This window comes from Synchiropus splendidus, chromosome 14, assembly GCF_027744825.2.
Source record: "Synchiropus splendidus isolate RoL2022-P1 chromosome 14, RoL_Sspl_1.0, whole genome shotgun sequence".
NCBI lineage: Eukaryota > Metazoa > Chordata > Actinopteri > Syngnathiformes > Callionymidae > Synchiropus > Synchiropus splendidus.
The window spans coordinates 8,455,248-8,478,897 of record NC_071347.1 but is presented as its reverse complement, the minus strand read 5'-3'; the positions used below and the strand labels follow the sequence as shown (position 1 = coordinate 8,478,897).

General features: G+C 43.9%; 2 protein-coding genes across 7 annotated transcripts in view; one reads left to right on the top strand and one right to left on the bottom strand.

Annotated features, from left to right (window-relative positions):
• Positions 1–8,356, top strand: part of tigara (TP53 induced glycolysis regulatory phosphatase a) — a 30,089-nt gene extending 21,733 nt beyond the window's left edge. The window contains exon 6 of the mRNA XM_053886498.1: positions 68–8,356. Within this exon, the coding sequence (XP_053742473.1) occupies positions 68–115 (48 nt within the window). The 3' untranslated portion in view covers positions 116–8,356. The remainder of the gene's footprint in view (positions 1–67) is intronic.
• Positions 1–23,650, bottom strand: part of slc45a3 (solute carrier family 45 member 3) — a 29,289-nt gene that overhangs the window by 2,847 nt on the left and 2,792 nt on the right. Inside the window, exons 2-6 of one of the 6 annotated variants that reach the window (XM_053886490.1) lie at positions 11,806–12,012; positions 6,825–7,168; positions 3,642–3,832; positions 2,855–3,518; positions 49–314 (exon numbers count right to left, since the gene is read on the bottom strand). In XM_053886490.1, the coding sequence (XP_053742465.1) occupies positions 49–314; positions 2,855–3,518; positions 3,642–3,832; positions 6,825–6,972 (1,269 nt within the window). In that variant the 5' untranslated portion in view covers positions 6,973–7,168; positions 11,806–12,012. Of the gene's footprint in view, positions 1–48; positions 315–2,854; positions 3,519–3,641; positions 3,833–6,824; positions 7,169–11,805; positions 13,912–16,301; positions 16,849–20,765; positions 21,601–23,650 lie in introns of those variants that run through there. The other 5 variants (XM_053886489.1, XM_053886487.1, XM_053886492.1 and 2 more) reach the window with 5 other exon arrangements.

Genomic DNA, 23,650 nt, shown 5'->3' with positions numbered 1-23,650 from the left:
GACGTGTCAAAACAAGAGGAATTTCTACCTGGTGTGTTTCACACTTGCCTCTTTCTCCTTGTGGTAGTGGCAGGTGAGCGTGTACGGCAGCGTCTGCAACATGGCGTATGCGTAACCAGTGAGGGCGGCCATGGCTGTGACCAGGACCACGCTCTTGGAGAGGCAGATGACCAAAGCAGAGACGGTGAAGCTGACCATGCTGCTCAGGTAGACCCAGCGGGAACCAAAGTGGCGCACCAGGCGACTCATGACCAGGGAGAAGAAGGTTGAGGTAGCACACTGCAGAAAAAGCCCCAGGCTGCCCATACGGATGCCTGTGGGGCGGGGAGGAGGAGGAGGAACTCGGCTTAGACAAAGTGTAGATTTCCAGATTCTGTCTGGACACCGGCTGTTGTTGATGCACAGAAACGCAGATGACTCATGATGATGCCTGTTCCCTCGCTTGATTGATTGATTGATTTATTTATTACCCAACAGCTCTGAAAAGTGGTTCAATCTGATCTGATAAACACTGAAGTTAAATGGATTTGTCGCAGCTTGGATCAGGTCCTGACACAGGTGCAGGACAGAATTCAATCGCTCTGCAGAAACTGGATCCACTTCAGACTCCATTCATAGTAAAACAAAACCATTGTTTTTCCCATCTGGAAACAGAAATGAATTTTACATTTGAAGTGTTGTTTCCACATGTGAGATAACATTGAATATTGTTCCCAGTTAGATGAGGTTTCATGACACGGTGTGCTCATTTTCAGAGTCCACTAGATGGCACTCTCTGCTCCACAATCGTAGGCCTTGAAGACCGAGTTCAACGAAATCTCAAACCAGTCTTCAAATGAGGGCGCCACCTGCTGAGCGCTGACATTGAGGATAGTTTCTCTAACCCATCACTAGGTTGGAATGAGTCAGTATCCATCCTGTTTCCTCTAATCCTCTGTTTCTGCTGGAGACAGCGGTACTTTCAGAGCTTGCTATGATGTGACCGCCAGCTCAACAGCAAAGTTACCCATGACATCATCCAGGAAAGTATGTGCAGTATTCTGAGGTCATCTAACTCGTGTTAGCTTGAGTCTGCCCGAGTTTTTGAATTGTTGTATCATCAAACACTATCGAGAAAAAAAACAGATCACGGATGAGGGACACGCACAGGCGGCCCCTGTTTACAGAGGCAGCTTGCCCTCTGGCCCCAAACCGGGTCCAGGCTGCCGCTCGGCAGCGAGCATTTGGACGGATTCTCCTCGACTGATGGCAGTGGAAACTCAAAGTTAAAATAACAAAGGAAGAACTGTAGACTCCTGGAAAATTGGATTACTTCACTTATCCCACTGTTCCAGGCGAATGTTTTCAATTCCTAGACGACCACATTATCGAGCCGCCGTGTTCTGGACTTTCATTCATCATATTATGGATCCGATCACAACCTTCCACAGTCAGTGAATCAAACGCCTAACATTGACGACTCATGCTAGAGTCACGAAGAGTCATGGAGAAACAAGCACGCAGACCCGGGCCTCAGCCAGCAGAACTAACACCCCAGCATCCACTCAACCAGTTATCAGCGCCATCGCCTCCCCAGCTGAGGTCAAGAGTTCAGTGGCAGGGCAGAGAATCGCTGGGATGAAAGTAGAATGAGGATCATGTTACCTTAGGAAGCAAGTAAAGCCCACTTCACAAACATTACTGGGGTTAACAAGGCGGGAAACCTGAGTCGGTCACATGAGAAGTGGAGCGGTTTTATCCCACACCAAGTAGTATCACTAGTGCTTAGAACAAAATTGTTATTATTTCACGGTAGGTTTATCATTCCCGCCTTCGTGGTTGAGAAAGATCTCAGTAGCCACAAATCTCCAAGTGAGAAAGACTTACTGGACATTGACATCAAACTAAGAAATTCTGAGCCACAATGTGATGGGCCCCTATAAACACGGGCCTCTTCCCTTCTACATGTCCATCTCCTGCTGTTCAATAAGTCTTTGTCAATGGCATGAAAAAGAGCCAGCAACTCGGGTGCAGTGGCAAAGAAGTGAATGGCGGTCGTGTAGAAACAGAGAGATTAAACAAACCCACAGACACGAAGGAACATGTTCTCTGTGAGCTGGTCCCTCAACACGACTCTCAACGTTCCTAGTGGAACTGTGGGAAGGTTGCAGGGACGTTGGTGCATGCAAAGAACAGAGTTGATTTATGCTGAAGACGTGTTTCTTCGTAAGCCAATGTGCTCATGGTTGAGTTGCAGATTATTTAATGACTAAACAGCAGCTGAATGTTTCATTAAAAGAATCGCTGCAGGGTGCAGAAAGCTCTCAAAACTCTAAATAACCTGAGATTATAGGGCTCAGGCAGAAATGACACGCAGGCTGTTCAGACAAGAAACAAACAGAAAGGCTCCCACATTAGTAAGAAACCTGATTTCGCTTCAATGTGTTTCAACTATTGCTAAAATGTTTCAATGCTATTAAAGGCAAGTAAAGAAGTCCACAAACGTGTCATTCCATCAGCTCCACAAACGTCAGTCACACCTGTCATTTGAAAACAATGGGAGTAGTAGAGTTATGTGTGAATGTGCAAAAAATAAACTTGAAGCTTAAACACTTCATGACTACAGTGAAGCCGTGGTTTTGAAAACGTGACGTGCCGATGTTGAAATAGTCGACAATTACCAGAAACCAAGTGGTTTGTTTTAGCAAAGCATGAACAGATCACCGAACTATGGCTTTCACATTCCCTCTGTCTATTTGAAGCTGCTTGCTGTTTGGATTTTATTGAAAAGCCAACAAGCAAAACCAACACAGCAGCAGTCGTATCTTTAATCGATGACTCAGCAGTTTTATGAAGCAGCAAATGCCAGTCCTACCTTCGTCGTACTGTTGCCTGGACAGACTTCCTGGCGAGGCGCTGGGAACGCCCTGGTACAATCCCTCTCCCACAAAGTCGGTGAAGAACAGCATGAAGGACATGACCGCCATCCAGCTGCACAGCTGAGCCACACACAGCCGCCTCATCACTTTGGGGACGTGGCAGTAGCTCCTGTAGATTGCCGGGGTCATAGTCCAGCATGTTCTCAGCAAACATACAAGAGGTCCAGATTTCAGCAGTCTCAACTTGCACTTGAGCAGGTACCAGCAAGGCCGCGGTACTCCACACTGGCCCGCCTCCATTGCACCGCTCCCCGAGTCCAGCAGAGACCCGGAGCCCACCGGAATGCTCCCAGCACTCGATGGCTCCTCGGACACTTTCATGGTGATGAGCACGCTGGAGATGAAGATGAGGATGAGTAAGGAGAAGAGGCACTCGGCCTGGCCCCCCAGGTAATCTGAGAGGATGCTGTGACTCCAGTCCACGGCGGGGAGCAGATAACCGATGCAGCCGCCCACGCTGACCATGAAGGAGAACATGGCGAAGGCTTGGCTGCAGTCCTCCTCCTCTCGATAGAGGTCGGACAGAAGGGCCTCCAGTGGTGTGAAGCACACTTGTCCACAGAAGTCAAGCAGACCGACTCCCAGGATGAGGAAGCCAACCTGTGGGTACAAGGAGGTCATAGAAACACCTGCGTAGGATCATGTGGACCTGATAGTTTTAAAAAAGAAACATAGCTGACTTGGGACTGAACTGAATGAGTACGGCTCAGAGGGAGGTCCTACCTGCAGGGTGCGTCCGCCCCAGGCGAGGCGGGCAGCCAGCACGTCAGCATGAGGAATGATCAAAAGTGCCACCAGGACGCCCAGAGACAGCAGCCAGATGAACGGCCGTCTCCTGCCATAGCTGCTGTGGCAGCGGTCACTGGCCGAGCCGATCAGAGGGATGAAGAGGAGACCAAGCACCGGGCCAATACCTGCAGGAGCCGCCCACTGGTTATTTGACCGTCTACTACACAGAGAATTTCAATGACCACAGTGTTGCCAACAAAGTCACAGCAGCAGCAGCAGATGTGGCTGCGTCTTTCAGCCCAAACCTCACACCTAATCATCATCATCATGATCATCATCATCCTCCTCCCAAACTGCTGCTGACTCTTCACACAGCCCCTGGGGAAGCCACCATCCCCTCATCCTCCACATGTGGCCCATTCAGGCTAATGAGAACGCACCATGACACATCGGGTATTTGCCTGTAGACACGTCTGAGACGCTCTTCAGGCAACAGACTGACATTCAGAAGTGAAACGCCTGTGGAGACTTTAATTACCCAGACTGAATGAAGCGTGATGGCTCCACCACAACATGGCAGAACCATGGAGCGTAGAGTCAAACATGGTGCAGCTCCTCAAAGACCCTCAGAGTTCATTTACTTATTTGGCTCTTCAGTCATTATTGGGGTCTGACTTTCACTCCAATGTTTCACAAAGCAGGGTCATGTGATCTCCTATCAACTCTGTGATGGCTCCCGCCCCAATATGACATCACAACCTTCAGGATGATTTCACACGTGTTGACAATGTCAAGGAAGGAGGAGATGAGCAGCGTCACCACCTCCAACACGTCTCCCTGCAGCTGTGGACTGCTGTCACAACTGTTCTCACCATTGACAGCTGGAGTTCAGCTTCCAACACACACCTGGCCAGTCGTGCTTCCAAAACTGTAATCCAATTTTCTAGGGCGATTTAAGTCATCTGTTCAACTGGAAATGCTCAGTTTTACACCACATAGATCAAGTCACTAACACGCACTTCTAAACACTAGGTTTGGGTGATATGGACATCGCAATAAATGTTGTAATTTTGGCAATAACAATAATTATCACGATAAATACATTAACATTCTATTCCACATGTTGGACACTACAGTGTCTCTTGAAACTGTTTTATGATGCAACTTATTTGTGGAGTTTGTCTCAAACATCATCATTTGTTTATGTTTCAATATAATAGTTAAAGTGTAGAGAAATTCACTGTTTCACCTCCCTGGCAGAAGCTGCTGGTGTCTGACAGACTTCTCTGCCAGCTTTATTTAGGCGGGTTAAATTGAGCCGTCTGTCTGATGTATCTCATGTCTCTTCAGAGTTGACTTTAACTATGGACCCGTCTGGACACGTTTCCTAGATGCTATTGAAGAAATATTAGAAATCATGTGAACAAATCATTATATAAACTATAAAGTCAGTCTTTTGTCTTGTGTGATGAAAAATCTTTTCACAATTCTCTCTCCTAAAATGGTTTGTTTTCCATTGCCTTATTGAAGTTTTCACTAATACATTGACGCTTTTGAATTTGTTGATGGTCCCTAACTGATGCCGGGTCGTAGCATCTGTGCTGCCTGAGAGAGTGTGTCCGCGATCAGTGAACCCTAATGGGGACGCGGAAGAGGACACCATCGCCAATACCGGAGCGGAGGTCCGTCCAATATCCAAATATTTTCACCACGGTGTTTCGCCGAGGCGCCAGCGGAGCAGGAGACCTGCATTTGTTGATGTGAACCAAGGCAGACGACCGTGTCAGAGAACCTATGAGGACCACTCCATCTAATAAAATAAACACAGATCCAGAGACTCAGAGTCGACCAGTGTCATTATCAAAGGTTCCCTTTATTAAAGATAAGTTTAAAACCACGATCCACGAGCCAAAGTCCACCACACTGTGGTACTCTCCACAGTGGTCAAACGCCGCGGAGCTGGAGAGCGTGGTGCGCTGTCACGTTCTTGTCATGTTCAAGTGTGTAAGCCCAATGCAGCAAGGGAGTCGCATGTTTATCGAATTTATCGTGAGATGCAGAATTGTCATTGTGGAGATTGTGTTTGGCGGTTTCACGTTATCGCACATCCCTACTAAACACCCATCATTAAGGTTCAGGTCTGCTCCAACAGCCGAGAACTTTGTTTAGCATAGATTTTAAATTCCTCATGTCCCTCTACATTTTTTTTAACCAAAATAAAAGCGCATCATGGTAAACTACAACTTGACATGTCAACGATGACGGTTTTTGTTTGCTACTTACATTGGTGTGTTTGGTGCTTGCGAACAGAGGGGAGATTTCAAGCGATTCATGAGAATTGTGTATGGAAAGTAACAGGAGGGGTGTTGACCTCATGATCAACTTTAAAAAATCTGATTTGAACTCCCAAGGTCTGTCTGGGGAGTGCACCACATGGATATCTTTTTCTCCAGATGCATTTGTTTACAAAGCAAGAAGAGAGTGTGAGACATCAGGATGATAAAGGAGGAGAAACCACGTCGTGATGAAACACAGAAGCATGTCTTGGTCCAGACCAGCAGCTACAAAAGCTCATGATAAAACTCAGACCAAACCGAGAACAACAAAAGTGCTTACCAAGACTCTTTGGATTTTTATGACGTTGGGACGAGCCGCTCTGTTTGTGCGGAGAAGATCACGACTCCACCTCTGGCACTTAGCTCTCCTGCTGCCTTTCAATTAGCGCCAGATTATCACTCTTCCAAAAACTGCTGATTTGGCCACTGATTTGTGTAACAACCTCAATTATGTCTTTATGACCTGAATGGGAACGGAGAGCCGCGAGCCCCGGGGCTGCTCTCATCCTCACTGCTGTAACCTACGGAGCGCAGCACCAACTCATGCAAACTCATTTACAGCCAACTCTCTGGGGAGCAACAGCTTGGTGAAGGATTATAATAACACTGGAGATTGTATTAACAACTTCAAACCAACGCACATTTCAGTCCTGCACTTGAACAAGACACGCTGATAGGTGAATAGTTGGGGAAAAACAAATTAAGATCGGGTATCATAGAGTCATTGACATTATTTAAACAGACCAGAAACATGGGCAATATATTTCATCATGTATAGAAATGCCCAAAGCTAATACGAGAGAGATCTGTCTGCAACAACCCATCATAAGAAAAGACCTACCCAGCACCATGGTCATGTAGCGCTCTTCCACCCCGGCCTCCAGCAGCAGAGGGGGCACGTACGTGATCCCAGCTGCCACGCAGATCTCCAGACCGCAGGTGAGGGAGTTCAGTAGGAGCAGATGCCACTGAGACCTCCATCCGTTCATATTTACGCGGGCCAACTCGCCTTTTCCACCAGCAGGGCCAGGAGAGGAGGGCTCGGGGGGGTCACCCGGCCAGGGGCGAGCAGCGGGAGAAATGTTGCGCCCCAGTGGGCCAAAGGGGCCGTTGAGAGGCAGCAGCAAAGACACGTGGATGTCTAAGAAGACCGTGAGAATTCATCCTCCACCCATCATTCTGGACCTGGAGGAAAGAAGAACAAGAACTTCAAACTAAAAATCAAACATTAAAGAGTTCCAGACTGCTTTGGTGGTGGGTAACAGTTCTACCCACTTACATGGATGGCAATGACACCCAAGGAGCATTTTTTGATAAAAGTGGATCACAGATATGTATCGTATCGTAGACATCTAGCAACACGATACGGGGGTGGTGATACGATACATTGCAATATATTGCAAAACTAAGTTCCGCAATCTATTGTAACAAGAAGCATCATTTTAAGGGGGAAAATCAGATTTTTAAACAAATCCAGTTTGCAAAAAGAAAACGTTAGCATGAAACACGTCGCAAATGCAGCAGTATAGTCAAGTATCTATTAAATTAAATACTGATATAGACAATTGGAAATCACACGATCAAGTACTGTTATGACAAAAATATCGATACAATATTGTGGAATAAAGCATAGAGACATTTGAGCGAATCCATAATTTCGTACATTCTGATTAGTGACACGGAACATGTCAAAGGGTTAGTTATTGGGAAGCACAGAAGAATATTTTTCTGAGCTCATACATTTTAAATGGAGACATCACATTCCAATTCCTTCCTCAAACTCATCTTCAGAATGAAGCTGATGATTATGCCAATCTTCTCTGGGCTGACGCTCATCATCTATGCTATTAAATTCTTAGCAGCTCTAATGGAAATGGCTTTTCCTAAATTCGGAGGAGATTATCAACCATTGTTCAGTTGAGTGCGTGTGAAAAAGTGCGTGAAAGGAAATCTTGCCGAGGGATTGGAGGGCAGGAAAAAGATCAAGTGACATGTGAGGACGACACAATACACATCGAGGTGACAAGTTTCACAGTTCAGACGAAAAAAACAAAAAAAATTCTGATATGGACTATTTTTGTGGTCTCCACCAGCAGTGCGGGAAAAGAGCAGGCATAGACAGAACATAGAGACAACAAGGCGCTAAATTTGCATTTGGTGTGACATTTCAGTGCCAGTGTTTCCCATCTGTTCCTTCTGAGCATAAAATGGGTTTTATTTATAAAATTAAAAAAAAAAAAAAAAAAAAAGAAAGGTTCATGGAAGCAGAATATCTGACAATCACATCCTTAGTCTATGTCTACACTTTCAAAAACAAGAGCACTTGTCTGTTGGTGTTAGCCCACAGACTCGTATTGACCTGGTGATTTTTCCTGGCTCACACCTTTGCCATCATAAAGCATAGAGTCTTTCAAATCTGGTTGAACCACTGAGGCCAGCTGAAGCAACTTGTGCGAAATGGTTCTGGTTTAGTTTCAGTCATTTAGAACTGTGTGAAATGAAAGTTTGCATAGTTAAATCAAGCAATGGTCTCCCCTAGATGGCGCTATCTTTGGCTTACAACCTTCACTGTAATGAAGTGATGCGTTGCTGAGGTTTTGTGAAACAGTGTCCTAATGTAAAGGCCACCTAGATGAAGGTGTCCCACATCATTTTTAAACTAAAAGAACTTAAGAGCTCTAAAATAAGGACATAGATCTCACACTGAGGTCTCACATTTCATGACACCTCAACAACCACTTATATGCTGAGAGTGACGCCGACTTGGAATCAGACGCTTCAATGTTACTAGTTAGACGACAGCAACACTTTCTGGAAGCGCAGTCTGGTTCCAAATGATCTTTCAGCCCTTCACACTCCCATTCATCCTGTAGTCTGGCAGCATGAATGTTTGATGATTTCCTGTACAAAATAAACTCACTTCAAGCCAATGCTAATGTCAATGTAAATACAGATGATCTAAACTGAGGCAAAACTGTCCTCTGACTTTGGGCCCAAAAAGGATGTACATGGTGATGCTATCATGCAATGTGAAAGGTTTAGTAAGTACAAGTAACATTCGACTTAGGACCAGGATCGGTTCCGACCAACCGGTCATAAGTCGGATTGGACCTAAGTGGAATGCCATTCAAAATAGCCGACGCAAGGGTTATTGGTGCTACTGTAGTGGTAGATCACTGTGTGAGAGTGAGATGCTGGGATACTGTGCTGCCGTAACTGTCGTATGCGTTGCTAGGCTGCTACGTGCTGCAGTGCCAGACATTGAATTAAAAAAAAATAAGCATCTGCTGGCCGTGGTCATAAGTACGGGTGGACGTAAGTCGAGCAGGTTGTAAGTCGGATGTTACTTGTAATTTGTATGAAACTGATCTGAGCTATCAGATGGTAAGGATGAATTTAATCTTCTTCATATTTATGCCAGTTAATCTAATGTGGCAGAACAAGACGGTGAATCTGTAACAAAATGTCAAAAATCATCCTATCAGAAGGCTTTTTTTAAGAATCTGAAGGACAAAGCAAGAGCGTAGACAGGCTGGTCGTCGCAGGGGTCCGGGTCACTGACGGCGCAGGCCATTTCACACCTGTCAGATCTCATTCCCACCCAGTCTGACCACACTGAAAGACACCCATCAGGGGAGCAGCCTTTGCCCCCTTGGCCTGTCTGGCCACCAGAGGGCCCAGCCCACATTCATATTTGCCCTGTGTTTGTGAAAGGGTGTCCATTCATGTAAGTGTACATTTAATGTGCACCCTCCGCCGCCCCCTCACCCGTCACTCTCCAGCGTTTCTTCATTATCCTTCCTCAACCCCTGAGGTCAGCGCTGTCTCTGACCTGCATTCGAAGAGGAACTCCTTTGACATGTCCTCTCACTGCTGGTTATGCTTTTATGATTCCGACTCTGTGTGAAAGCTCTCTGCTCCAGCCCCAGCTGACTTCCTGTCAGACGTTCTCACTGAAAACACAGGGGCCCACCACGGTGGAGAATAGGGAAAGCTGATTTGTCCACTCAAAGAGCCACAGCCTGTCTGGGTGTCAGTCGGAAAGCAAATTCCATGGTTGGTAAGCTGAATGCTCCTTAACCAAAGGGTGGCGTGTGACGGGGCTGTGGACGGAAAGACTTACACAGGCCGTGAAGACTGAGGAGTCGGATAAAAAAAAGACACTATTTTATGACCTTTAACTGAAATAGAAGCTTGTATTCAGGGAGCAACATTTAAAAAAAACACACGAGCGGTGGACTACAGTCGCTTCATGACACTTACTCTCCTCGGTATATTCAAGTCATGCTCCTCATTGACTTCCATGAGCCTTAAGGAGGCAAAACACGCTGCTGCAGTTAGATAAACAGCTCTGCTCTGCACCTTTAACAGTTTCACCATCCACAATAGACTGATGATCAGGCGCTCTCATGTCCTCACCGTTCTATCACTCTCTATAAATGGCTGGTTAACATGTAATAGTAAGATTAAAAAAAAAACACCTGTTCCTCATTTTGACATAACTGGGCTATTTCATCTGACAAACCGCTGCGCTCGCACTGCGAAACTCACATTAAAGACCGTGCGCAGTCATCTGAAGTGATGGAAACATCATTTGTGAATGAAGGGCAGGGAGGGGAATTGCTCTGGGATGACATCACAAGTTGAAGCTGAAAACCGCAGTAGGAGGGTCTGTTTGGCTCCAGTTAAAAAGAGCTGGGTACGACGAGCGCTTTCTTGACTTGACAGTTCTAGAAGGCGCGTTCCCAGATCATACACAAAGTCAGGCAAAACCTGCTTTACGTCAACAGCATAGCTGAACCCCCCCTCTTGGATCAGCGAACTTTAGACATTAATGTCGAGCAACGTTAGACGAATGTTGCTGCCGGCGCTGACGCAACTCATCCAGAAACAACTATCTTTTCGTCAGAATACCATGTAACCACTCATTTGGCCTGTACTATTGGCAACATTGTTATTTAAAACCTTCCTTCCTAACAGCTAAGTAGTATTTAGAGCACAGACATTAAACCCTTTACACTGCTGAGGGTGTCAACTCCCCCATTTTCTCTTCAAGTGTCATCTTACTGTGTCACTTCTTTCTGTCCTTGTCTCCCGGAATATCTTAATTTCCACCCTTCTGGGTGTTTCTCAAGTATCCGAGGAGCGCGACTCACTGGAACACGATATTAAACTCGGAGCACCACTAACAGGTTTCCCACTCCCGCTGACAACTGGATAATAACTGGCTTTAATGAAAAGATTCAGGGTTAGGTGGACGGTGTGCTGTAGAGTCCAGCCATGCTGACCCTTCCTCCCCCGCTTGCAATTTTAAGCCTGCATCCGTCACTCTGACCCTTGACCCTGCCTTTCACCACAAATCATGTGACCATCCTAAAGTATTAACAACAGTGCCAGCAGGAAAATAGTCTGCTGATAAGTGTTAGCTCTGTGTGTGTCAGTGGAACGTGAACAGGCCACTACATGGTTTAGTAGGATAAACATCCTGGTCATTCAAGTTGGACGAAGAAACAGCATTGGCTTCTACGTAATTCTGCTTTTATTTAAGTCATGTCCTAAATGAATGAAACCATGAGTACATACACAAATACTGGAAGAAGCAAGTCATCAGGAACTTTGAGACATTAAAAGAAGTCTAACAGGAGTAAGACAGTAAATCTGGGGTTAGAATCAAACGCCCCCTGACCAGGTTTCATTCACGTCCTAGATGGGAATAGAGGTATACCTCCTGTTCAGGACTTTCCATCTTTGAGACTTGAAATATAATCATATAATACTCTGAAAATATTACAATAAAACAGCTTACACACACGGTGCCTCACCTCCAGAGCTTGTAGAAGAAGAAAGAACTTGAGAGTGTCCCACCCCCCTGGCCAGGGAGGGGGCAGTTATCAGGTCTCACTCAAACACCACAACAATGCAGCGTGGCAGAGACAGTCTGGGTGACCTCCAGCGAATCAGCATGGCTGATAACACAAGTCTCTGTGGACCGCAGCCTCGCAGAAAGTCTTTAGTCTCCAGGTGAGATGCTTGAATGAGTAGAAGCAGAAGCTAATGAGTTGACATTCAAGCTTGACGCATTCAATTAATAAAGCCATCATAACTTCACTGACCGCTGATCTGCAATCAGTTAATTCGCTTATATGCTATTTTTAAGTGGCCTGATGACAGCGCTCTTTATTAGGTTCAGCAAACATAGAAAAGTGTGTAGGCACAGAACAAGCAGCTCCAACCTCAAATATAAATAAGTTAAGATTTGGAGCATAACAATGGCTAAACATGGCTCGTGAATATTCATGATGAAACTGTATATGGTCACTCAGCCAACCACAAACACGACGATCTTCAACAATCCCCGAAAAGTCTAGAAGATTCTGAATGTTACACTGATTTCACCAAATATTTTCAAATGTGTCCAGCTCTTAGAAAAAGCGATCTAAGCGCCAACAAGTACCAAGCACCTGCATGTGTAAAAACAAAAAGAACTCCGAATACAACTCTCCTCCACTGACTCAAATTCAGCGATCAATCATTACGGGGTGTTGCATGAAGGAATCCTAAAGGAAAAGTGATACTCACTCAGTACAAGCTGCGCTCACACAAGTTCCTTTTATTTTTACTCCAGCTTCAGCTCATCACCACGCACCAATCGCAGAGAGCCACCTGCTTCAACTGTGACTTCTTTATCTGGAGCATCCCCTCCCCTCAACGTCCTTCAGCAGGTTGTGACCTCAGCATTTACTCATGCATGCTTCCACTTGTGTTAATATATTATTTATCAAAGTATCTGAGAAAGACTTAGCGGGGCGACTGAATAAACAGCCAGAGAAGTAGCTAAAATCACGAGACCATTCTGCCCAGCATATGCATTATAGTCCTTATCTCAAGGGAGAGAGAGAGAAGCTCCCCGCTCCTCTCACCTGCCTGGTCTTCCAGTCCAAGTGAGGTTGATCTCACACTCCTTCATGGCTGCTTGCCCGTCGACTCCTTTAACCCGTTTCTCAGTACACCAGCTTAGCCAGCAATAAGCCTATTTGAGTAGACACGTATACGCACACGCGCACTGACAAATTTCCTACACACACTCAAGTGAATTTTCCACCTCCGGCAGGCTGCCATCTCAGTGCCCCTTCGCCTGCCGGCCAAGTCCGGCCCTCTATAGAAAGGCTTTTAATTTGATAAACGAATACAAGGAGACAAATGGAGCGGAGGGAGACCTTAACAGAGACGGTGGTTAGTGTTGGCTAGGAGTGGGCGGGGGTGTTGAATAATGCCATTAGACTACAGCGAGCTTTAAGGAATCTCCATTTCTGGAGGCCGGAAATCAATATGAAGACTGAGTGCAGGCCAACAGCTGCTGGCAGCCCTTCGCTCTGCAACAGGAGAGGCTTTGCTGGAATTAAGAGAATTCTGAAAATCCCATTTTAGAGAAAGGCCTAGCTGCACGACTTCAGTCTGGGATTCTGTGGACAGAAAACCAGACGCAGATTAGATTGTTTCGAGACATGTACAAGGGCAAACAACGTCCTTCCCTCAACATACTTTTGCATTAGCACATCTATGAACAATTACGCTGCATAAGCACAAATGTTCTGCTCTTAAACACACAATCTGAAACTGAGTGGACAAATTATTAACTACATACATCACAATGGATATCCATGACGGTGGGCCAGGTTCAAAGCAAGGCTTGCTTCCCCCTTCTGAATCTCTTCTAAGAGACATTTTGATATAAAAAAAGTACTGCATACCTCCACCCAGGAGCTTCTTTAAATTCAACACTGTGCTATTTTTATAGTTGACAAGTCTCAACTAAGGACATTCCTTTCAGGGTTTTTGCTGCCGATCACCGATACCAATCAGCCAGAGTGCCGATGACCACCAATCGCCGATACAGATCACATTTTCCCATGCATGTGCTGCAGGATGCAAACTTTAAATGACAGATTGAAAGAATCTTCACGGCTGCTGCTGAGTGAGCAGTGAGTAGGGAGGAGCAGACACGTCACAACCGCCGGTTGTCACACGTGATCGGCAATGACAGGTAGTGATCGGCATTGACCCGTCAATCATCGGCTGATCACGATTGGTGACCGATCGATCGGAGCATCCCTGATCTCAACAATAAACGACTAGTCAGCATTTGAATGTACAGGTTGATAAACACACCAACACGACTGGGAGAAGTGTTGGAAATAGTAATAAAAAAGAAAGAAAATGCTGTCAACCATTGTGTATTATGTTAAATGTTATTCTGAAACTTTTATTTTTTTAACAAGTCCTTCAAAATCTTCCTGGATCCAGACAGTAATCCAGAACAACACCTCTTCCTTTTCCTATTACAATACATTATGACACAATTGTCAGATGACATCACAAATCCTCCAACAGCATCTATTAGGATATTTTGGTTTCTAAGGGCTATCAAGTGTATATTGCTACTGCTGAGCTGGTAGCTAACAAAACGCTACACATATCAGCGTTTATTACAAGCAATGCTTTTCTTTGGAGGCATTTAGATCTGACCAAACGTATTTCATATATATTGTTTTCTTTTTTGTTCTTCAGAGCGTGAACGAAAGGTTCAACTCCACAGCAGCCATTTTTATAAACCACCAGCGTGGGCTGGAACCAACAGTCCCATGAAAAGCTCCGACACACTTGTCTCTGCTTCGATAGACCGAGGGCACCACCAAAGCATGTCAAAAATAGAACTCAAGGGCCACTACTCCGGCAGCAGCAGGGACACTTTCCAGCCTTAATGTCACACACATTACACACAACAGAGAGAGGGATCAGAGGAATCAATCACTCCTGTGCTTTTTCCAGCAGATTAACCTTTCAGTGAATACGTGATACATTTGCGGAAAAGAAGGAGCCGCCATAGATTCCCAAAAGCTTTTAACATGTAGTGGCTACCAGAGAGGCAATCCGTCACGAACCGTCTCCCATTCCAAGAAAGTTCAGGCTCTCCGTTTTACAAATCATTTTCTCTCAGGAGTCTGGTGTGTGTTGTACTCTCGCTGGCCCATCTGTGGAATGCTGCCACACAACTGTCACAGCTGCCACGGACTCATAAATAATGAAAAATGTGATTACCAAGCGTTAAATTCATCCATAAATCCACAGCAAAGCGTCCGCTTCGAGGTCACAGGCAGTTTGTTCACAACCATTCCACAAGATTGTTATAGTGTACTATAAACAAGGCGGTGTGACAAGTTTAAATTAGGGCTGCAGTGAGCAAATAATATGTTTTCCATTAATCGGATAAAATATGTATATTTTTGTCAGTTAATGAGCAATGGTCCACTGATCTAAACCGGATGTACGCGATGGAGATGCTGCAGCAGTGACGTGACGTCGTGACGATGAGGCAAGCTTTGTTGCGCTGAACACCATGACGGTCTTCACATCCAGGCGGAAATGCTCCCAAACTTTTGACTTCTGTCTTTACAAACTTCTCCAGCCTCCATTACTTGAGGCTGACAAAAATCTGTAATTATTTATTTTTTGCTGTGTTAGTAGTTTCACAACTAAAGAGTTTACACCCTTCCTCATCCATGGTGGTGACCCACATACCAATTTGCATTCTCTCGAAACTAGCTAATATGCATTCAAAATATATGGTCTGGTTGGATTTATTCTACCCACAATGGAGGAAATTTTGGTTCTTACAGCAGAATAGCAACAATAAAAACAGTAAACTCAGCCTTTGTGACAGCCACATGAGACAGACCTAAAGGTTTCAACTTCAAGCTATAGATAAATGAGATGCCATATATCCTAGTCGGCTTATCATTACCCTGAAGCTCACGCAGCCTTATCTGTTTGCTGACATTCTGAGAAGGTTTTCACATCCAACATTGCAACATCATCACAGCCATGTCTGGTGTTAACATAGTCATTAAGATTGAGTTAAACTGAATAAGGGGCATGTAGATGTCACCAAGTCAGACACGACAACTAAATAAGAACGAATAAAGAATAGAAATGAGAGACCCTTCATTTCCCCTCCAACTGTGATCAAAGCAGGTGAAGCTAGGAGGAGAGTACGGCCAACACCTAAGTCAAAGTCTACCCAGATGGCAGCCATGTCGGAAAAGGGCAAAGTTCATGCTCTAAATAGACGCAAACACAAAGAGAGTCTAATCAGTTTTTCTGTTGCTGAACCTCCTCCTCTGTTAGGCAAACACATTACATAATTACTTAAGTGAAAAACATCTTTTGTCTGCCCATGTTTTCCTGGAAAATTACTAACTGTCTGCCAGCAGAGGAAAAGTAGAAAAAGAGAAAACTTTCCTTTGCTACATTAACTCACGTATCTCCTCAGAAAAACTGCCCACGCAGGCCCAGGAAACACTTCTTAAGGAGTGTCACCATGTTAATAACACTCCATATTTTTATCTACTATTGTCCACATTGCCGTAGAGGTGAGTGATAATGACTGGCCCAATCAGCTCCCAGCGCCACACATTTGTGACAAAACATTGGCACCAGCCGACTTCAAAGCACCCACAAACATATTGACTCAAATCATGAGCTTGATCCTTTCACAAAGCATCTCACATATCAAAGGTCTCTCAATAGCATCTCTTTCAGCCTGCTACATGAAAGAGCACACTGTGTGTGTCTGCTATAATGTGCAGTTTTTCCCATTTACACAGCTCCACATCAAAGAAGTTTTAACCAAGCTGAAAAAACCCGTCACTGTCCTCTGCTCTGTCTTCGCAGGACTTTCTAAATGTATGTCAGAGGTCATTCATTTAACATTTTGCTCACCTCACACACCTTTCAACTCTTGACTTGAGTAAAGAACGCATGTTCAAAACTGACTACAAATGTAGTTACTTGTTGGGAAGAAGTGCATTTGAACAGATCCACCAATGTTGAAGATATACATGCAACATGGTTTGCATATTTCAGGGTTTCCTTTAGGATTTGCTGCCTTTAAAGCTTGGCAAGAACTGCTCCTCACTCTGACTATGCCCCCGCCCCCCCAAAAAACACAGATGTTAGTGTTAACAACACAAACTCTTAAAAACAGAACAAGATTCTACACCCACACTTCCTTGCATCAACGCCGCATGACACCCCCACTGGTTGTGCATAAGAAAGCATGTTCTCTCTGATCTGAAAATGTGCGTTTTACAGTATGGTAGGGCGGGGCATTTAGAGCGTCCAACCACGGTAAAATTGAAAGTTTCCTGCAGCACTTTCTAGCCCGTGCACCTTCACTCTGTCAAGGATGAGTTCGAAATCAAGGGCTCCTTGCTGGATCAATGGAGATGCTGACTGTGGTTAGCCACATCTTGCCAACTTAACCTGCATCATTCCTCTGTGGCTGTAGACCAGGGACCAGTAATTTGCGACCCTTTCTGGAACAGTTAGGTGACCCCAGCTGTACACGCAGGATAAACGCAGTGTGTTCGAGAGTTGTCCTTGGGCGTAAAACTGCAGTAAAATTAGTTGGATGTTGGTTCATTTATCAAGATCCAGCTATGCCTTTTCTGCTGTGTCTTGGTTTCCGCCAGGATTTTTTGAAACTGTGGCAGAAAAATAAATAAATATCACAGATCACAGCCAATAAATCAAAAAGGAAGCAGGGGGAAAAGTTGATGACCAACCGAATCGGTGACAAATACGTTTTTAAATCACAAGTGAAACTCTCTCCAATCAGCAGCAGTCTGTCTTTTATGTCTAGAATTCCGCAACCAACGGACTTCGCCATTGTGAGGCCTTTTCTGGATTTTCCCATTAAAAACAGGCCGAAAACCACCCTAAAACAGTCACTGCTTGTAAACCACAGCTCACCATCGACACCAAATCTTACAAGCTTAACTTATGTGGACATTTCAGATTGTACTTGGCTTCACTTTTGGTATATGGTATGAAACTACCATTTATCAGTTTGGTAGTTTCATACCAGTGAGTCATAAGTGAGTGAGTTTGAACATATTTTTCTGAAGGCAGGAGTTAGTTCAGTTGACTCAGCACGTGTGTGGACCTGAAGACTCTCACGGACAGAGAGAGAAAAACAGTGTTTATGATGGCTCTGAATGGCTGGCTGTGGCCTAAGAGAGCGTGACTATGTCCTGCACACATCTGGCCAAGTCCTTATCACCCTGGGAAAGTGTAAAAGGACAAGCCTGAGTTATCCCTCCTTCAGGGCCAGGGCTGGTCTCATCTGGACCTCGGCCGCGTTTAGCCGCCATGTCAAACTGACAAGTGGCGCTTCTCATTAATGGGGAATTAAGGAAAAGTGATAGGGCGCTCCACCATCTGTTCTCAGCTTCTCACTAGAACTGGACCCGAGGCTGTTTAGCCTGCAATGCCACGCAGACCCATCCACACTGGAGCCATGTGGGCCAAGCTAAGCAGAGTCAGTAAATTGAATAAGGGAAAGGGGTGGGATCCAAAAATCACTTTGTTTAGGATTGGATGAAAATAATGGAAAGCTCTCATAATTAAGAGTGATTCCTGTCACATCAATTGTTTAGCACAAAGAACTGGAGTGCTTTTGAATAAAAGAAGAGAAGCAGTTCACCCAGCAAGCCACAAGAGAACTGAACACGGGCCAGCACTCCCACACACTCTGGCAAAAAGCAGTCACATGCCCGTCTGAAGAAAGGAGGGTAGAAGGCATGTTTTTAGCAAGGAGGACCAGATATTAGAATAATCTGTAGAACCTTCAGGTCAGAGCTGAACCCACCTCCACCAATTTAAATTAGTAAGGTGTAATACAAAGATGACCCTGTCACGCACAGCATCCTGCCAACGATAAGAAGGCCCTGCGGTGATGATGGAGGCTCACTGCTATCTTTTGATGGATTTGTACCCTTCAAATCAGAGTTTTACGATGTATTTTCGTTTCATTTTTTCCACACTAAAAAGCAGACGTAATCCTATTAGCTCACGTTGAATTGCTTTTTTACATAGATGTCGTCATTTTGGTAGAGAGGGATGGTTAAGAAAAGTTAGCAACAACTTTCTGACCGCTAACATTATGCTCCACAAATAAACCTCCAGAGAAAACAAGAGGACTTGAACAACTAAACACATGACTTCATAAATGTGCAATAGTTAAACAGGGCCTAAAAGGTACCCTGGACACAGTGTCCTGGTAAACAAGATGTTCTATTGTTCAGCCACAGTGAAGGTCACATTCTGCATATTCCGATAGCGTAGCTCGGCAACAGAAGCCTCAAAGCTGGCCGGAGAAAACGCTGGAGCCAAATAGTGGTTCAGTGTTAAACAGAAGCATCTGCTTGTATATGTCTTGAAAAGTGACAGAAAGCAAGTGAGTATCTGCACAAGGCAAAATTCTGTGTGATACTGATGACATTCATTGGAAGCAGGGAAGCTTTTTGTCAGCTTATAATAAGAGAATCTTCAAGGAGACAAGAGAGGGAAATGAACAACAATGCTCATGTTAAAGCATAACTTTTAAATGGACGTTGAGCCCTATGAATTGAATGGATACAAAAGAAGTCCCACCTTCCTCCATCTATCACACTATACCATCTCAACAGCCTCCTCCTGACACAACCAAGCAGTTTATACAACAACTATCTCAACACTTTTAATTCTGCCTCAAAAGGGACATAATATCAGCCTCAAGATAAAACATCTCGAGAAGTTGTGACAAATTAGCTCTTGCTGAATCAGATAAAAAGGAAATGGAGGCAGCTGCAGGAGATGCTGTCAATATAAAGCCAGCAGCTCAAATAACAGACAGCCTCCAGGCAGATGGCTCCAGATAAGAGGTCAAGTGAAGATGTGTTGCGGCCCTCAATTAAAAACCATTAGTACTGCTGGTTGTTACGACCAAGTCTGAATAAAAAATAACCAGTTACAAGCAATATCTCCTGTTTCCTATCTATTTACGTAATTTGCTCATCCTTGCCTGAAACCTTTTTTTAATTCTAATACTGGCATCAGTTTGTTTAAATATTTATTTTTGCTTTTTAATGGACAACAACCTCAAGACGATAACAAAAGATGAATTCTAAATAAAGCTGTTAAGCAGGAATCAACTTAGGAAGGATCAAACAGATAATTATGAAATACAAGTAATAAACAACAAGTTTGGTTCAGGTGGAAATGTTTACAAAATTGGTGCCTAGTTTTAACAGATTTCTGAGAGAAGGGTTGGAAAATCATTTTTGGTTAGTGGAGCAGAAAGTATGGAAAACTGGTGCAATAAAACACGATAACATGAAGATATTTGCCAGTAATATTTAAGATTACATTAGATTAGATGGCCTTTATTAATCAGTGGAGAAATAATGTAACTTTTCCAGCAAGACCCTCTACATCTACAGAATGGATTTATATTCCATATGAAGCCTATTGAGTTCCACTATTTGTTGATAGGAAAGGGAATGCTATTGTTGAAGGTCCATATACACGGCGGAAATACTGAAAACATTTTTGGAGTTATCGAAAAGAGATGGGATGCATTGTGTTGGATTACAGAAAGTACACCAGAAAACCCCAAATAAAAAGCCACCACTTTGCTCAAAGGGTGGATTCCAGCCATAAGCCTTGTTGCAATAAACCCTGTTCAAATCAGTTGTGGTCTCATTTATAGCGACAAAAGCAGACAAAAAAACAGTAATGGTTACCCGACTACCATGTCCAGACTTTCTCAACTCAAGTGGTGCATGAAACTTAAAACCAGTGAGCCCAAAAAAAATTAAGTAGTCACTTCATGAAAGCTGTAAAATAGACCCCTTTCAGCAGAGTGGGTATCTTCTCACAGGTTTTGTGAAGGACTGCATACCTGCGATTGTTCAGCGCTGCACACGATACCAGGGGAAGGTCACAACACAAAGCTATGTAAAGACCCAAAGGGCGAGAAGAACCTCAATCCCCGACAAGAAAAAACAAAAAAAAAAGAAAAAAACTCCAGACCTCGGCTGGGAAAGTAGGAACTCTCTCCCTTACCTTTTCAGCACCCACTTCAAACGCAATTTAGAATCCCAGGTACACATGGAACACACACACACAGCAGTTCACAGTTCAGAGTGTTTAAACCTGTAAAGCCTTGAGTCCCTTTAATTAGCTTGGTGTCCTCGTCAGCGGGCGATTAGGACGCGCTCGGCCTCAGACTGTTAGTACACAGCCAGCTGGTGCGATCACAGATTTCAAAAACAAGAAGAATTCCTAGCACTGTGAAGCAGATGAGCGCTGAAGCCAACAGCATGCGCTCACCTCCTGCAGCCATGGCTACATGAAGAGCAGTAATGAGGGAAACAAACTGCCGCGCTGAGATGTTCTGTTTGATCCTGACCATCATTAGCTGTTTAACTTTTGGATGAAAACGGGACATGCTGCTGACTAAACGTGAATGGATCAAAAACATAGCACAGTAATTCGCTTAACAGCATCCTTTAAGAGTAGTACTCCCGCGGCCCCCCCAACATGTCACGGACCAGGTCCTTACAATGGACCGCTGGGACAAGAAGTGACAGCATGGAATGAGTGAATTATCTTCAGATAAATGCATATTAAATTAATATATACAGGCACATATTTTACAGCCAAATGATTCATTGTTTGCCGTGTCAGCAAAACACAAACCCCTGACAGAGACAGGGTCGGCTATTTAATTTACTCCTCCGACATTGAATAAGTAGAAGACTTGGAAAAGCACCAAAAAGTTGTTCTACTGCATATAATTATTTCTGAAGGTAGGGACACAAAACAGAAAACTGTTGGACTGAATGAATTGCTCACCAATAAAATAAAAACATCAAGTATGTGCAAATTTATATTTAAAAACTTAGTTAAAAAAACTCATAAAGAGATCATGAAAATTTAAAGAAAATATTTATCTCCTTCACTTCATGTTTAGTTCAAAATTGTCATGCTTTGACAATCCGCCTTGGATTACATTGGAAACAGTGAATGGCCATTAGTTTCTTATTATTATTATTATTATTTTTAATTATTGTTATTATTATTTATTGTTAAATACGAGAGAGCAAATATAGCCAAAAATTAATATATTAGCATTAAACCTTTCTAATGAAAGCACAAACAAAACTACTAGTGTTCCACCTTCTACATAGGTCAGAGAGAGAGAGAGAAAAAAAAAAAAAAAAAATATATATATATATATATATATATAGTATATATTAATATATATAGATCGAGAAGGTTGTTTATGCCAATCTTTGATCTGGTCGGTGTTGCTTGCGCACACAATCCGATTATCTATCTGGGCTGCGTTTTGTGTCACTGTGTGTGACCACCCAAAGTAACATGACCAGTTCTCAACAAACATGAGTCCTGTGCCAGCATCACTCGCTGGTCAAAGCTGGCCACCTAAACAAAGAAAGCAAACCTTAAAAAATATATCAAAATAATCCAAAATAAATACATTAATCAAAATACAGATGTGAATAAATGGTAAAATGTAATATTCTTTGCTGGGCGGTATTGCTAGCTTACGGATGGTGGTTAGCTTTCAAATGGATCCAGGAAGTAGACGCCCGCTGCATGAGCACACATCTGAACCAGATAGTACCTTTTCATGTCATTTAAAGAGCAAAGATTCAGAAACATTCAGACTGTGGAAACAGTGCCGATGGAACCTGAGCTATCCAAACCAAATCCTAACTCATCAAAAAGTACAAGGACGATGGCTGCCGTTACTTCTTCAATAAATACACACAATGTCAACTCACAATTCCATTACCACGCAACATTTCGAGTTAATTTAAAGAACCCCTGAGATGGTCACATCACGTCTTTCAGTCAGATCCCACGGCTTGCGTATAAATGACTTGACAGTAATAAATACATGACAGCCATTTTCATGGCAGTTCTCTAGACAACATCATTGATGAAGCCTTTTTTCATCATAAATATTCAGCTCCTGTTCTCACATGTTCAGCCCTCGGATCAAAACAAGTAGAGCAGCTCAAGAGTCTCTATTCTACCATTTCTGCTATATACGCCCAGCGGTACGGTACTGCGCATGTCAGACTAGATTTGGTTGGGAACGCCTGCTGCATGAGCACACATCTGAACCAGATCGTACCTTTTCATGTCATTTAAAGAGCAAAGATTCAGAAACATTCAGACTGTGGAAACAGTGCCGATGGAACCTGAGCTATCTGAACCAAATCCTAACTCATCAAAAAGTACAAGGACGATGGCTGCCGTTACTTCTTCAATAAATACACACAATGTCAACTCTTCTCTGATTCCAGCCATTAGATCATGCGTCATATTTTGATGATAATTCATCTTGTCAAAGAGCAAAAAAAGTCAAACATTCGCTTGAACAAAGTCACATAGAATCATGGCCTGAAAGTTAGGGATGCGCTGATTGATTGGACAACGATCGTGATCTGCCGATCTCAGCATGATCGGTCACTGCCGATCACAACAACCGATCACGTGTGACAGCCGTCACTCTGATGAATCCCTGCTGGTTGTGATGCATCGGCTCCTCCCTACACGCTGCTCACTCGGCAGCAGCATGTCTGCTGTGGAGGTTTTTTCATTCTGTCATGTATAGTTTGTATCGTGCACCACATGCACCCGGAAGATGCTGTGTTGGGAAGTGCATCAAAATTAAATACTCCATTTAAAGTGCCAGCACTAGACGGAGCACGGAGAGTGACATTCTGAATTGCCCAAGAAGTAATCATTCAT